General features: G+C 35.9%; 1 protein-coding gene and 1 pseudogene across 2 annotated transcripts in view; one reads left to right on the top strand and one right to left on the bottom strand.

Moving 5' to 3' along the window:
* LOC149530290 (CO(2)-response secreted protease-like) overlaps positions 1–8,511 on the bottom strand; it is a 36,667-nt gene extending 28,156 nt beyond the window's left edge. The window contains exons 1-10 of one of the 2 annotated variants that reach the window (XM_089811050.1): positions 8,400–8,511; positions 8,100–8,242; positions 7,922–8,016; positions 7,745–7,842; positions 7,501–7,647; positions 6,171–6,273; positions 5,583–6,078; positions 5,377–5,477; positions 4,995–5,234; positions 4,581–4,909 (exon numbers count right to left, since the gene is read on the bottom strand). In XM_089811050.1, the coding sequence (XP_089667176.1) occupies positions 4,581–4,909; positions 4,995–5,234; positions 5,377–5,477; positions 5,583–6,078; positions 6,171–6,273; positions 7,501–7,647; positions 7,745–7,842; positions 7,922–8,016; positions 8,100–8,242; positions 8,400–8,496 (1,849 nt within the window). In that variant the 5' untranslated portion in view covers positions 8,497–8,511. Of the gene's footprint in view, positions 1–2,821; positions 3,536–4,580; positions 4,910–4,994; positions 5,235–5,376; positions 5,478–5,582; positions 6,079–6,170; positions 6,274–7,500; positions 7,648–7,744; positions 7,843–7,921; positions 8,017–8,099; positions 8,245–8,399 lie in introns of those variants that run through there. The other variant, XM_089811049.1, reaches the window with a different exon arrangement.
* A 2,900-nt stretch (positions 8,512–11,411) lies between these two features.
* Positions 11,412–14,536, top strand: LOC149530289 (nematode resistance protein-like HSPRO2; annotated as a pseudogene).
* The last annotated feature ends 2,316 nt before the right edge of the window (positions 14,537–16,852 follow it).

The following is a 16,852-nucleotide window of genomic DNA, read 5'->3' as shown; positions in this document are numbered from 1 at the left end:
TTGTCAAACCCAGACAAGGAGAAATCAAAACCAAGGCAATTAAGAAGTCTATTCTAAATAAGGTGTAAAGTGAATAAAAATTGTTGTGAAGTCATTGTGGACAACAATAAACAAATAACATAGTCTCCCAAGAGATGGTGGATAAGTTGAAATTGAAAAAGATTCAAACACCCCAACCCATAACAAGTTTTTTGGTTGCAAACAGAGAGTGATTTGATGGTGAATGGAAAATATTTTTTAAGTTTCATATTGGTAATTACAAAGATGAAAATACTTGTAAGATGATGTCAATAGGTGTATGCCATTTACTATTGGGAAGACTGTGACTATTTGATAGACAAGCTATGCTTGATGGTGAACTAAACTCATATATAATAAAGGAAGACAACTAAGCATATACTTTGAATCTAGTCAAGGGTAGGGAAGAAGAAAGTAAAGATAAACCAAAGGTGTGTTTTATTTCTAAGAAGAAATTTGTAAAAGACTTATAAGAGGAGTCATACTTGGCAGGTAACCCAAACTTTTCAAGAGTTGAGCTTGTGAAGAAAGATGAAGAAAACTAACAATTAGGAAAGACGAAGAAAACCAATAATTGGGTAAGATTAAATTCGATTATTCCTCTCATATAAATTTATTTGAAAGTTACATTATGCATGTAACAAAGGAAAGCTCAGATAAAATGCAAATATATAGTTGCGAGTGGGAAAGACATTTCAATGATGGCAAAGAAGGTTTTTTTTTTTTTAAAGTTGATGAATTTGCATCTAGATGAGGTGGTGAGACTAAAAGAAGATGTTGGAACAAAATACTCTGAAGAAGAAAAATAAATGAATTTGAAGGGACAAGAAATAAATTCTAGTGAAGGTAATTTTGATTTGGGTTTCATTGAAGTAGTGAGATGAAAGGAAGATTGAAGAACTAGAAATTATGAAATGGATTTGATGGAATCAATTTTTTCAATTTCTATATCAAAAAATTACAATGGATTAACGAACAATGGTGGGCATATGTTCATAGGAAGAAGTCACAAAAAAATGGCAAAAGAAGAGGAAAATCACATTGGTTAATTCTTTACATGTGTAATGTTCCCGAATAGAAATAAATGTATTTAATTATTTTTGTGTAACAGGCCGATTGTTTAATTTAACTTGGACCCAAATTTAATTTTTGTCATAGTAGTTTGTGTCACCGTCGGCTAATTTTTGTACACCCTCGGAAAGCTTTTCCCGATGGGTATTTAAGCACGGCTCGTAGTAGTCAATAGGTATGCTTTTGGAATTATATTTTCTATACTGTGAATTCCTACTAGAGTTTGGCATTGCTCGCCATTTCAGAAGTGAAAGACCTTCCCTATTTGGCTCGCTCGATTTCGGTGGGAATAAACCCTCACCCTATTCTGTTGATGTTCATCTATTTGTATCTAGCAATTTGGAGTGCTCTCATTGATTGCAATTCGTATCGATCTGGTAGATGTTCATTCATATTGGTATGGTCATTACATTATTATTCTTCATTGATTAATAGCTGATGGTGCACTTTTCCCTCCCTCCACCTGCAAATTACATTGATAGTTTACGCCTCACCTCCGAACGTATGGCTCCATATTTCCATCTCTGCCATCTCGTACGGACTCCACACCTTCCTAACGAACATCTTCTATACTGTACAGACATCACCATACGGGTGTCTTAGTGTACGGACAATTTTCCCCCTTCACTGTACTCACAACCTGTTCACCATATAGTCACCCAAGACATCGTACGGTCTTCCAAATTCACCGTACAACAAACTTCCCTGCACTACCGTACATTGACCCCACCCCCACTTTCTGTACGGCCTCACACTCCTCTTCACCGTATGGTGACTTCAATACCCGTACAGCCATCCTTCTAACCCTTACACCAAACGTCCATACGGTCATTTCTACTCTGGTATAGCACGGGATCTTTACAACATGTTACGTTCAAAGGTAAACATCTATGTAGGAGAAGAAATAGGTTTTGGGGGAAATAAAAAGGAATATGAATTGTGGAGTGTAGTGTGTGGAAAAAGAGCCATAGTGTGGAGTCAAAAAGGAGTCATTATCCAAATGTAAGACTTGACGAGGATAGAAGAATGTGTAGGGGAGAGAAGAGGGTGAAAATGCAATCCCAAGGAAAGATAAAAGAAAACCAAACACTGTCTATTTGCTTAAGAATCTAGCATAGAGTGTAGAAATTAGTTTGAATCAACAAAACAAAAATGTGCTAACAACCATGTAAAGAATGGACAGTGTGAAAAGAGGAGAGTAGAATTGCTTGGTTATACAAAGGAATGGTTTGGGAATAGATTATGGATAGAATATTTTATATTTGTAATAAAGTTCTTGGTGATTTTAATAAAACAATCTATTTTCATCTCAGTTTAGCAAGATTCTAGAACATTGTTCTGCATTATTATTGGTACATTCATCTTGCACAAATATTGGAGCATTTGTGCATAAAGGTTGAAATTTTTGACATCGTTGTAAAGCACAAGTTTAGGGGGCATCTTTAAGTAGGTATGGAACAACACTTCAGACCACTTTTTAACCCTTGCACACATAACGAATGCCCAAATAATAGCTCAAAGTAGCTATTAAAACTTAATAAAAAGAAAAAAAATTAAAACTCAATATATTGTTTAGAATTTATGAATGCATAAAACTAATTATAATAATTGCTAATAGACTTCCACTATATAAAGTTTGTTTATATTTTCTATTCAATAAAAAAAAAAATTGCATATTAATATACATGAATAAAAACTTCGTTGTGAGCCTAGTGAACATTAGAAAAGATCATTCAAGAACCCAATCACCATATTTCTAGCTATAGTAATAATAATAATAAAAGACTTGAGAAAGGAATAGACAAAGATTGAGGGGAAGAGGTGGAAAGAGCAAAGGGCAACGAGCACTCTTGACCCTTGCATAGAATTACAATTGTTTTTCACAAGACATTGACAGCAAAGGGGGTCCGGACGGTGTGGGACCCATCTTCCCAAACTAGGGATCCAAAAGCATAGCCCTTCGTGGTGGCCTTCGTGGCAGTGAAAGCGACGCGGAAAGTGAGTTTGTTGGACGTGGGCGAGAAAACAAGTCTGTCAGGGGAGACGGCCACGGCTAATCCAGCTGGCGAAATCACGTTGACCTTGTACAGGGCGTCCGAGTTGGACCCCACGTTGGTCACTGTCCTCGTCACCGATGACGTGGCTGTCAAGTTGGCAACAGCGATGGTCGGGTAATTGATGTTGCTGACCAGTTCGGGGCGCGACTCAGCCGGGCACTTGGAGGAGGACACGTTGCTGCTGCCCCTGCCCGCCATGGCGTCGATGTCTGATTGCTTGTATCCCAAGTAGCACAGAAAAGTGACGTAGTCTGCAGTGGTGGTGTCGTAGACGAGGCCCGGATTCAGTGCTCTCACCGGACTCATTTCTCCTGCCCCGAAATCAAATGGCGTAGCAACGATGTTCGAATCGTTCGTCATCGCCTGCCCCTCGTTGTTCATACTCCTCGCTGCCATCACATTCAATTCAACAATTCCTTAGAAACATTTACACAAATACACACCACCTACTTCGGACTATTCATTATTCATCATTCTCGTGTGTAATTATTGGACGTCTTCAATTATTGTCGCATTTTCTTCTCTGTCCTGGAGGTACATGGTTTCCAGTTGTTTGTTTGTTTATTATTATTATTATTGCTTGTTGTTTTCAGAGAGATTTACCAATTTCTACGTCTGATTAGGTGCATGCATCATTGGGGTGCTTGATTGGAGTTTTCTTCCGTGAATGCCGCCAAGTTACCTACGTTTTTTGCGGCTTGGGTTTGTGCCATTTTACATGTCTTGGCTTGCCCAGCAAATCTTGTTTTAAATTATTGCTTTGGCAAATCGAACTATATTTGTGATAAAAGAGCAGGGATTCTTCTTATTATTATTCTTATTCAATTGGAGATTACTTCACACAATCAGTTAACTATTATTTCATCCGCATGTTTATTGTGAAATAAGTTAACAAAGTATGGGAAGAAATGATCTGTTTCTTTTGAATGACAAGGTGAGTTGAATCAAAGTTCTACTTTATTTTAAAGTAGAATGATTAGAACAATATGTTTGGTTAAAAGATCTGTTCAAAACAGATAAAGTTAAGAAAAGAAGAGAATTAAACTTTTAAGATTTCTAGTCCATGGATTAATATAGCTTGTATGGTTTTGAAATATATTATGCAAGTATTTCTCAATCAATATTTATAATCACAATATATGATCCACAGGGATAATAAGAGAATAGAATTGATAATGAATCGATAGCTGAAACATCAATGAAAAAAGAAACATATAATTTAATTTACATAGCTACAAATTAACTGAAAACTGTAATGATTTTGACTTTTTACAACCCATAAATTCGATCCCTACTACTTTTAAGATGAAACTGTGTCAGTTGTTCTACTATTATTTCGGATAATCCAGTCATAATTTTACGTCTCTGCATCTATCATCCAATAATGGCAAATGAAAAAAACACATACTAATATCTTGTAATAAAAAGAAGTACCTGTAGTGATGAGGGCAGACCTAATGGCAGCAATGGTCCAGGAAGGGTTGACAGATTTGAGAAGAGCGACAGTACCGCTGACATGAGGGCAGGACATTGATGTTCCTGATTCGAACACATAGTACGCCGGCTTTGTGCCGCTCGGAACGTCAGCAGACTGATTGTTTGGAACCCAAGCTGCGAGTATGTTCACACCGGGCGCACTTATATCTGGCTTCAGTATATTCTCCGTAAGTGGACCGGGACCTCTAGAAGAAAAATATGCAACCTTGGGAGCCGGTTTATAGCTTGTCACGGTAACTGTTCTAAGAATCGTTGCTACTGGATTGCTGTGGCAGAGAAAGCATATTACGTAAAGACATTGGACAATGAATAAGCTGAGAGTGTGAGTGGACTCTGGAGAAGTATTCATACCTTGTTGATTTTATGTAGGAGAGAATCTGGTCCCCATCTGCACTACTTACGGCAGATGAAGGAAAGGTGCCGTAGTTTGAAGCCACTGATCTTCCCAAATTGTCCACCACGATCATTCCTCTGCCCTGTGAGCTTTGCACTGCAGCTTTCTTCATTCGTTTGGAGATAGAGTACCCATCTGAACATACAACGATCTTACCCTTTGCCTTTTCAGGGTCCAGAGATCCAGTGTAGCAATTGCTGAGAGAATCCATAAGAAGGAATATCAATTGTTTATGCTAATCCAATCAATTTGTGCAGTCCAAAGTAGATAAACAGCTCAAAATACAGAGCCGGGGAGTCATACAACTTGGATTTTGTTCTAATGAAGATCCACCATTACCTTGCATCATCACTGGAGCTCACATTGGAAGGAATATCTCCCGCAAAGACAAGAGGGTACATGGCGGAACGGCTAAGATTGGAAAAATTGATGGCTTCCCCCTGAAGTTTGAACAAACATCAGGCAGAGGATGTATTAGATGCTAAACCACAAGCAAAAATTATGAATTCACAGAAACAGGGGAGGCTGAGTTCAGGCGGTCTCACTTTGAACACTTTCCCATTTCCCAAAACTATGTCGGACTGAAAATCTCTATCCATTGTAGTCGCAGCCACCGTCATAATCCAGGGAGCAGTATTAACAATGGAGTATGAATCAGGGCCATCGTTTCCCGCCGAACAGACCACGAGAATCCCCTTCTGAGCAGCGTGGAATGCTCCAATGGCGATGGGGTCGCTGGGGAAATCCAATTGGAAGACCGAGGCGGATCCGAGCGAAACGGAAATAACATCAACTCCGTCGTTAATGGCGTCGTCTAGGCCGGCGAGAATGTCAGAGCCGAGGCATCCATCCTCCGAGCAGACTTTGTAAACTGCAATTCTGGAGGAGGGAGATCCGCCCTTTGCAGTACCGGAGGCGAGGCCGTAGTAATCAACGTGGTCTACGGGGGCTCCTCCTGCAGTGGATGCCGTGTGAGTTCCGTGCCCTTGCGAATCCCGAGCAGACTGACTCCCCTTGTAGAAGCGCGCGCCTATGATTTTCCTGCTCAATACAGTATTCATCTGTATGAGGCTGAGCAATGCATTGAACAAACAAATTCTCTTCTTTCCTTTTCTTTCCTTTTATATTCATACCTATTGCATTTGAAGTCCTGTCCTCCCATGCATTCGCCCTTCCACCGAGACGGAACTGCTCCAATCCCGCCATCGCTGAAACTCTCCGATTCAGGCCATATGCCTGATTAATGTTTACCCATTGCAAACTATAATTATATTTCTGATTTCTTCTCTGTCAAACAGATCTATCGAGCTTTAAAAAGGATCACAGAGCAATGAGCATATGACAATAATGAAGGAAATATCACAAACCATTACTGGATTCGTGTTGAAGAGTATAAACAACACAATTCTCAATGGTTTGAATTCTCAAACTGTACAAAAGACGGAGAAAAGAGAAGAATTGCATCTGACTCAAATCTATCAACAAAGTCTACACAATGAAGATAAAAGACATTACAAACCAATGGGGTTCATGGCCTCATATTGAACACTGTAATTAAGAGAATACAGAATCTTAGGAATTTTCAAACTGACCAAGAACGAAGCAGAAAAGAAAACAATTCCATAAAATCTTTCAAACATGGTATAAAGCTGATTCATTAGCCAATGCTACTAAGTGCAATTAAGTGACAAAATCCACCTAGGTTTCCTTCATAGTCTGTAGAATACTATTTTGGTTTTAAGATAAAATTGCTTGTGCTCTTCTTAGCATTCCCCCACTACTTATTCATCCCCGCTGCTTTCATTAATAAAAAGATTGCATGGACTTCCAAGATGTCTCGCAATATTTTCAACTTTTATTTTTTTGTCAATAAATTTGCTAATACGATTTCTTTGGGGGCCCTGACAGGACCTAATCTCGGAAACGTTGTTTTGTGCCGATTATGAGAATGGAAAAGTTTGGCATAACCTCTAGTACTATTATTTATTATTGCTATTTCTCTGCAAGAACTGCAATTGCTTTTTAATGGGGTCTGGAATTGCTTTTAATGGAACTGTGCCGCTTCTTTGTCCTGACCCACCACTTGTTCATCCCTGCTGCTTCCATGATTAAAAGAGATTGGAGCTCCAAGTTGGGTTGCCAGGCGTTAGGATCATTTGCAATGCTTGTAATCAATAAATTTGCACATGACAGGAGTGAAAAAATCTTGCATAAGCTACAGTTCTATCAACTATTATTGTTTTTTCTCTGCAAGAACTGGAATTGCCTTAAATGGGCTCAGAAAAGTCCCTCTTGAGCCATTGATGATTTGAAAGAAAAGATAAGAAATCTAATCCTTAAATCCAAAGTGTAAAAACAGCTGCCAAAATGAAAAACATGAATATCTTTTGTCGCAGAAAACAGAGGCTGTTCATCAATAAATTTATGTGGGCCAGAGTATAGAGAGGAAAGGGCAATGAATACCTGTATCAAGCATGCCGATGATGGTATCAGAAGAAACGGCATAAGAGGGAGCTGATACGCCAGATTGAGTCTGAAGGAAGTCCCATGAGTGGGTTGTGTGGAGCTCAAACACTGGATCAGGGAATACGGACACCACTCCAGCTTTCCCTGCCGAGTTCGGTACGAACCAGAAAACCTTGTGACTTATTTATTCCATCTACATATATATGTATAGACAAATTAGAGAGCAGCTGTGAAAGCATACCAGACATGGCAGCAGCTACCTCCTTCGACATAACTGCAGAGAATCCCGTGAAAGCATGTGTGTAGCTATACACAAGAGACATCTGCGCATCCTCCTCACTACAAGTACATGCCATTTGCCACCATTACTAAATTGATTTTCCCACCATTAAAACCAAAAACAGTGCTATAAAAGTACCTTCCGAGGAGAGAGGAGAGCAGTTCCACATGGCTAGCTACAATGGATTCCCTTTCTCTTCCATTATCAGAGCTCCCCATGTAGACAATGTACATCTGACCACATATACATACCTTGTTCAACATTCTGAAACGGCATTCAAGTTCAGAATTCATACAAGCAGGGAATTAGAGCTTACCTGTCCATCCTCTGCGTTGATCTTGAAGAACAGGGGATCCGAAAGCAAGGTGAGGAGAACAGCAAGTATAATTCTGATAAACATCATCTGAATCTTTTGACGCTTCCCAGCAGATCCTTCCAAAACTAAAATATTCTTCTCCACTGCAATCAGGGTGTGTGTGAGCAAAATAAATACAGATATGAGGTTTGTTTGTCCATGAATGTGTTGGCGACAGTAGTAAAAAAGAAAGAAGAGAAAGAAAAAGTGACCAGTTATCTAATGTCCGTCATGAGGAGCACTGAGAGATGGAGGACCCACAGGAAAACGAGTAATTGAGACAGGGCCCATTGAATGGAATAACAGCACTGATAATTCCCCTTTCAAAACACCGGATGAGTCGGGTGGTGGACTCCATTGATGTCTCTTGTTATTTCTTTTCTCCTTTTTCAAAAGAAATTATTCTCCCGCAATCTTTTATTGCGGAAATTGTTGCCTCTAAATTTATTCCAATCTTATCATAAGGAAAAGGAAATAAGGAATCTTTCTAATAAATTAGAATAAATAGATGATTGCTCAAGCTGTTTAATTATTTTGGGTCTCTTCACATTACAAGATTGAATGTTTAACGGGGCATTAACATGATGCCGTTTCTATGTGGTTATCTTGCTCTCAAAATTAAAATTATATTGTGATGCTATTTTGGAAGATCTTTTGTTTTTTCCTCTTTTTTTAGGCTTGGTAAGTATAAAACTTATACCGAGACCACATTTATAGTGAGGTCATCATCAAATATTTTGTATCAACATTTATATTCTTAAGTATTGAATTATAAGATTGGTTGTTTTGTGTCTACCTTATGTCTCCCACACAACACCCACCATTATCATTCGAATTGAAGCTTTCACTCATTTATCTCTCATGGTGGTTGATCCCTTTATCTATCAGAAACTATTTTTATCCTTATGCATCAAAAGGAGAGATCCCTGATCTCTCCTTTATGCTGTTATTTTTTAAAGTTTTTAATGGAGATAAAAATAAGTCAAAAGTGGTTACCCTTGGAAATTAATCTAGAGATTTTTTATTTGATCCTTCAATTAATTATTTGTTGTTATATGAATTAGAGTCAACATGTTTACTCTTAGAAATTTAAAATATAAATTGAATGTATAAATATAAATGGAAATTTTGTTTTTTAATATAGATGCTTTAATTGATCCTTGAATTTATTAGTTATTATTGAAGGTAGGAATACTAATGCATCCATCAAATTTTCTCCATTTATCTGTGATATGAAGAGGATTGAATGATTGGTTGTATGGCTAAATTCTATTCTTTCTATTTTTTTTCTATTCATAAGCCTTGTAGTCGCATTCATTCTAGACATATTGATGGATGAATGTTAGTGAACCTTCATGTCTTGAGGTTAAAGACATAATCAATTTATCTAATTCATTGAATACCTTTTATGAGGGAGTTGTACCTCTCAATTCAAAGGAGAGTTATCAATAAATGATAATTCATCCAACTGTTGGTAGATTTTTGTTCTTCCATTTCGGCATTTTGAGTAATATTTTGCAATTCTTTTTTAAGGACAAATTTGTTTACTAACAAGTACGATGATGAAACTTGCCCTCTATAATATCCCTTCACAAAAAGTATCATACAACCACAGAGAAAGTATCCTAGTTATAAAATCAAAATCCAAACCTACAAATACAAAAAGAGAAAAATGGAGCTAAACAATGATGTCTAGCCCCATGGTGGGAACCAAAAATGTATACCAAAAAGAGGGTACATTTCTATAAACTATTATACTTGAGAATACCCATGATGAAGAACATCTCAATATGATGTGCAAGTGCTATGAGATGGTGGCTCTCAAATGAATCTAGCTAAATCAACCCTTGCAAGGTGCACCATAGAACGGAAGATTCAAAGAGTAGAGGCAAGAATGCCAATATCCAACAATCAAGAGTAAAGTGCAATGCAAACACAAGCTAAAGTAGAATGAGCTGCTAGACTAAGCTAACAAGTATGAAGAGTTATAAAGTCAACACATAGTTAAACTATGTGAGCTACGATATGTATAAAGGAAATCAAAGCTACAAAGTATGCAATGATGAAATGAAAATGAAGACTAAGCTAGAATGCAAGAATTCTCCAAGTGCTCCAAAATCACCAAGAAAACATGCAACATAACAATAGCATAAACTATAACGATGTGAGAGAGTGAGGAGAGAGCCTCCTTAAAAGAAAAATGGATGGTAGAGATTAAGAAGAAAAATCAAGGATGGAGAATGAGCCTTGAGTGGTCCATGTGCACAAGAATCTCACCTAAGCAAGATCAATGGTGGTGTTTAAGAGGTAAATGATGTGGAAGGAGAATAAATATTCTACCCACCTTGGAAAGTGTGTCCCTCATGTGAGACAAAAATGTATTTTCTTTTATTTTTTAAATAGGAATAATATTTTTAATATGCACACTTAGGATAAGTGGGATTTTAGGGACTTTATTTAATTAAAAGGGAGCAAGTTATTTCAATTAAATAAAAGACTTAGGATAAAACAATCAAACTGTACACTACTACATTTAGGCTCGAATTGTGATGGCAGGCCATCATAGTTACGACGCCCACCTGTCGCCCAAGCAACAGAACCACAAATTGACTCACGTCGAATGGGTGTCAAACTCTTGTTGTCGCAAATTGTGATGGCAACGGGTGTCGTCACAATTGTGATGGATAGAACTGCCATAACTTGGAAGAAGGAAGGGACAAGAGGTCATGTTGACATCATCGTAATTACGACACTACACCATCGTAATTACGACGTCTTAATCTAATAGTCCTCCATTGCAATTGTGAGATCTGTGTGACAGTTGTGATGTGGAAGCGACATCTAAATGTCAGAACTATATGTCATAGTTGCAACAATGTTGCGACAACTATGTTGTGGGAGCGATGGTTATCTGTTGGAACATGATGTCGCAATTGTGATAGATAGTTGAATTAATTTTTAAAAATGGTTGCTTGTACATCCCACACAGCTAAAATGTCATATTCACATGTATCTAGATTTGGACAAGAGAATACGACTGAATTTAAGGATTTATAAATATTGCTTCCCTTTCTAGATTTAGGGTATGATGTAATGGCTAAATTCAATGTTTTAGAGGTATGTCATCCATTTTTGAATCATTCGTATGATGTTAAGGCTCAATTTACTATTCTACAGATATTAAATCTGTGTTTGAATCATTGGTATGATGCAATGGCTAAATTTAATGTTTTACAAATATTGCATCCCTATTTGAATTAAGGGTGTGCGATAATGATTGAACTCAATGTTTTACAAGCATTGCATCCCTATTTGAATTATAGGTATGAAGTAATGGTAGAATTTAATGTTTCAATTATGGGTATGATGTAATGGCCTAATTCAATGTTTTTTAGGTATTGTGTCCCTATTTAAATTAGTTGTATGATGCAATGGCGAAAGTTTATGTTTTGCATCTTTCTTTTAGAAGTCTTAGTAATTGAGAATGCTTTGGATTTATCTGGGTACATGTGTTTTAGTATTTTGGATTATGAAAATATGGGCTCTCAGTTTAAGTAATGAATTGTTTTCTTTCATTGGTGTTCTGTCAAAATAATTGAATATGAATAGTAAATTACAATTTTATGATAATGCATGTGATTGATGTGACTGGGAGATTAATATGTCACTCTTAATTACAGAGAATCTTTGGATATACAACTTAAAATTTGACAAATTTTTTCTTTGGATAAAACACCCCATCTAATATTTCTCAACTATGTATTCTCTCACTCAAAAATCCATCAATAACAATAATAAAAGGTATCAGTTGCATCTTATCAGTTTTAGATTTTTTGGCCAACAATTGGAAATAATGGTCTCAAAAAATGAAAGTATACATTCAAATTAATAGTTTCCTTCAATCATCTTTTGGGGAATTTGATCATCTTTATTAAGGAGGTTCTATCATTTCTAAAGGTTTGAAGGTTTGCATCTCAATGTATTTTGTAGTCATATTATTGTCCTTTTAGGTTAAAGAGAATATGGCTGGCAATTGAATTTCATATGCAGAGACTTCCTTTCACATTAGGCCTTAGGGAGGAAAACCAAGCATGGAAGCCTGTTATTGAGTATTATAGGATTCACAAGCCAAGATATCCATATTCCTTCAAGAAGTAATCTTCGTCATTAATCCACAATGCAGAGGAGGATCACATAATTTATACTATCCATCAGATCTTTGAGGGTTGGTTGTTTGCAACCAATGTTCTCTTGAAGATAATACATCAAAGGATAGACCATGACGATCCTGTAGGAGCATCCAAAGAATGTTGAACCATCAAAAGGATTTGGAAATTGCTTGCTGGCATTCAGAGTTTGTTCATGTTGGTTGATCCACATGACTTTTTAAGCCTTTTGAATGGTGCAAAGAGGGGTGTGATTAGTATCACCAATGGTGCATATTGCCTTAACTTTGCTTCTTTGAGAAGCCTTAGGGATGCCTACAAGGATCTAAGAAAGTTTGTGCCAAAAGTTATGGATGTTGAGGCTAATCCAAAGGATGGAACCTGGCTTCAAGAATCAGTCATGAAGTTGTTTGATTCAAATAGAAAACATCAAAGTGCTCATCATCATCATGGAAAAGCTCAATTATTGATGGCCTTTTAGGCAATTGAATTTGGAGTGAGAATTTTCTTCTTCACTTATCAGTAGCTTGTGATTGTTGTTATGGGAAGGGCTAAATTAATGAACGGATTTATAGCATATTCAGCTGCTTCAAATGGTCTCAGTTTAAGTAATGAATTGTTTTCTTTCATTGGTGTTCTATCAAAATAATTAAATATGAATAGTAAATTAAAATTTTATGATAATGCATGTGATTGATGTGATTGGGAGATTAATATGTCACTCTTAATTGCAGAGAATCTTTGGATATACAACACCCCATCTAATATTTCTCAACTGTGTATTCTCTCACTCAAAAATCCATCAATAACAATAATATGGGCTCTTACTTTAAGTAATGAATTGTTTTCTTTCATTGGTGTTCTATCAAAATAATTGAATATGAATAGTAAATTACAATTTTATGATAATGCATGTGATTGATGTGATTGGGAGATTAATATGCCACTCTTAATTGCAAAGAATCTTTGGATATGCAACTTAAAATTTGACAAATTGTTTCTTTGGATAAAACGCCCCATCTAATATTTCTCAATTGTGTATTCTCTCACTCAAAAATCCATCAATAACAATAATAAAAGGTATCAGTTGCATCTTATCAGTTTTAGATTCTTTGGCCAACAATTGGAAATAATGGTCTTAGAAAATGAAAGTATACATTCAAATTAATAGTTTCCTTCAATTATCTTTTGGGGAATTTGATCATCTTTATTAAGGAGGTTCTATCATTTCTAAAGGTTCAAAGGTTTGCATCTCAATGTATTTTGTAGTCATATTATTGTCCTTTTAGGTTAAAGAGAATATGGCTGGCAATTGAATTTCATATGCAGAGACTTCCTTTCACATTAGGCCTCGAGGAGGAAAACCAAGCATGGAAGCCTGTTATTGAGTATTATACGATTCACAAGCCAAGATATCCATATTCCTTCAAGAAGCAATCTTCGTCATTAATCCACAATGCAGAGGAGGATCACATAATTTATACTATCCATCAGATCTTTGAGGGTTGGTTGTTTGCAACCAATGTTCTCTTGAAGATAATACATCAAAGGATAGACCATGGAGATCATGTAGGAGCATCCAAAGAATGTTGAACCATCGAAAGGATTTGGAAATTGCTTGCTGGCATTCAGAGTTTGTTCATGTCGGTTGATCCACATGACTTTTTAAGCCTTTTGAATGGTGCAAAGAGGGGTATGATTAGTATCACCAATGGTGCATATTGCCTTAACTTTTCTTCTTTGAGAAGCCTTAGGGATGCCTATAAGGATCTAAGAGAGTTTGTGCCAAAATTTGTGCATGTTGAGGCTAATCCAAAGGATGGACCTAGGCTTCAAGAATTAGTCATGAAGTTGTTTCATTCAAATAGAAAACATCAAAGTGCTCATCATCATCATGGAAAAGCTCAATTATTGATGGCCTTTTAGGTAATTGAATCTGGAGTGAGAATTTTCTTCTTCTCTTATCAGTAGCTTGTGATTGTTGTTATGGGAAGGGCTAAATTAATGAATGGATTTATAACATATTTAGCTGCTTCAAATGCTCTCACTCATACTTATTTTGACTCTTAGATTTAGATTATTGAAACATCATCTAGAGGTCCATCTGATCATCTCACGGAGATATATTCTAAGCCTCCTTATTTCCTAAGTGTGGATGTTGTCAAGGCATTGCTAAGTGACTATTGGCTCAACAATCCTACAAACATGCTTTCAAAGATAACTTCTTCATGACAAAAAATCTTTGCATACTCTATTCGAAGATAAAAGAAAAATATATGCAAAGTTTTGGATGTGGATATATTCCAACATCAATTAAAAATCGGTGTGAAATTTTGGATGTGATTATATTCGAAGATCAAAGAAAACTCAATGTAGAATTTTGGGTCTGATTATATTTGAAGATCAAAAAAGACTCCTACATAATTTTTTGTAGAAATTTGGATCTGATTAGATTCTTAATAAAAATATCTTTGCATACTCTATTGGAAGATAAATATTGACACCATTATAAACTATAGAATTTCATGAAAATTAATGTCTTTGTCAATAATAACTAAAGAATTCATAATGACATTTAAAAAAAACTTTTCTTAACAAAATTTATCATCTATCCTTATTTATTTTATGATATATATTTTGTTCAAAGTTGTTTAAATCAAAACATCTTAGATGATTTAAATATATATAAATTCATGGTATTATAACCTAATCACATTATTGTGTTTTACAATTATATATACCCAAAATGAAGATAGAAAGACCTTGTAAACTTGAACCTTATTTGGTATATCATTATGAGGTTAGTCAAAGACACAAATCCGCTCTAATATTTTGCCTTCTTGGATAAATCATATTTTGGCATACTAAAAACAATTTATCATTAAATTAAATTAGAAATGCTGAAGAAAAATAGATACCTAAGAAATCAAAAGATGTCTGACCATTGGTGAAGCGACCAATTGGATAGTGAAAAAAGAGACACCATATGGTTGAAAGTTTGCTATCACAGTACTATTAGGAATGAAGTTGTTGGTGCCCATTACCGACATCTTCTAAAGAGTCCCCAAACACATACATAATGTTGGGTAATCCATCACTATAAGGTGAATGAACTATTTACACATTAAGGCCTTGTGCCAAGTTCAAGCATAGATTTTGAAACCTTACTATTATTTACTATTAATTATGATTTAAGATCATTCTTTCCTTTGACCCATGGACTTTGAGCCATTTAGACATACATGGTAATTTTTTCAATAATTGAAAACTTTGAAGCAAAGAAAGACAACAAAAGCCTTTAGGAATTTTTTTTTTTATTTACTCACAATTTACCTGCCAATTTCAAGTCTTTGTATTTTGTTGTTGTGTGTAGGGATCGTGATGCAGCAAAGAGAGAAACCAAATCGATTTACATCTATCGAGGTGTTATGTATGCATCTCTCTCTCTCTCTCTCTCTCTCTCTCTCTCTCTCTCTCTCTCTCTCTCTCTCTCTCTCTCTCTCTCTCTCTCTCTCTCTCTCTCTGTATTTCCAATTCTTATTTATCAAATCAAGTTTAGGCACTTTGAAAGTTCCCAAAAGATGTCCAAACCCTATTAACTTATTGGATTGGAAATATTTCAGAAAGCTTGGCACTTTACCTTAAGTTCAAGATATGCCACACACTTTTATTCTCCAAATAGTTAAAATCATTTTTGATAAAGGTAATAATGCATGCACCATGTACACCGATTTTCCTCCAATAACCATGATATGCATTCAAAGACTACCTCATGCATAACAAACAATTGATTCCATTAAACCCAAAATATTTGAAATGCATGGTACAAAAAATGTTTGGATGCAGATTCACCACATAGGCTATAATATATGAAAGAATAATGTTACAAGATTTTGAAGAGGAAAGAAGTACTTGCTCAAATGCCCAATCATCTTCATTTAGATTATATCTATTTGTTGCACTTCTTGGAGACCACATGATTCCATCCGACAAGCCACTAATTTTATTTTGGCTGTCTCCTAATATGGCTAATTCTCTCTGCACGTCATCTCATCCATCCTATATACATCATAAACTAAGAAATGTGACATCTAAACTCCTGTTAACATCTATAATTCATTCATTCTATTAATAAAATGTAACATTCATGAGCTGCCTTAGTAGATTCAACTCTACCCTCATGTAGTTTACTTGTCAAATAGATCACTAAATTTGAGGCAATCCCATAGAAATCCATTCTTTTGACTACTTCATACACTACAATAAAAATTCATAAATCAATGAGTTTGACTTTAAAAAGTGCACATGATTCTAATAGCAATATCATAATTTGACATAATTCAAAGAATATCGCCTACTTATCATGGATCTATCAATTAAAACTCTACAAAACACCTTACAATCAACTAAACTTGTTAATGCAAAATTGTAGATGTGAATGACATTGTACCATTGATTTGATAAACTTGCGAATGCGAATCTGAATGCTCCACCTGATGTCAAATGCATATGAATTGAGATTGCATATTGAACTATATTGTCCTTCTA

Source organism: Cupressus sempervirens, chromosome 11 (assembly GCF_028749045.1).
Source record: "Cupressus sempervirens isolate cs-2001-9-10 chromosome 11, ASM2874904v1, whole genome shotgun sequence".
NCBI lineage: Eukaryota > Viridiplantae > Streptophyta > Pinopsida > Cupressales > Cupressaceae > Cupressus > Cupressus sempervirens.
The sequence above is the reverse complement of the archived record's forward strand: the minus strand, read 5'-3'. Positions and strand labels throughout refer to the sequence as shown.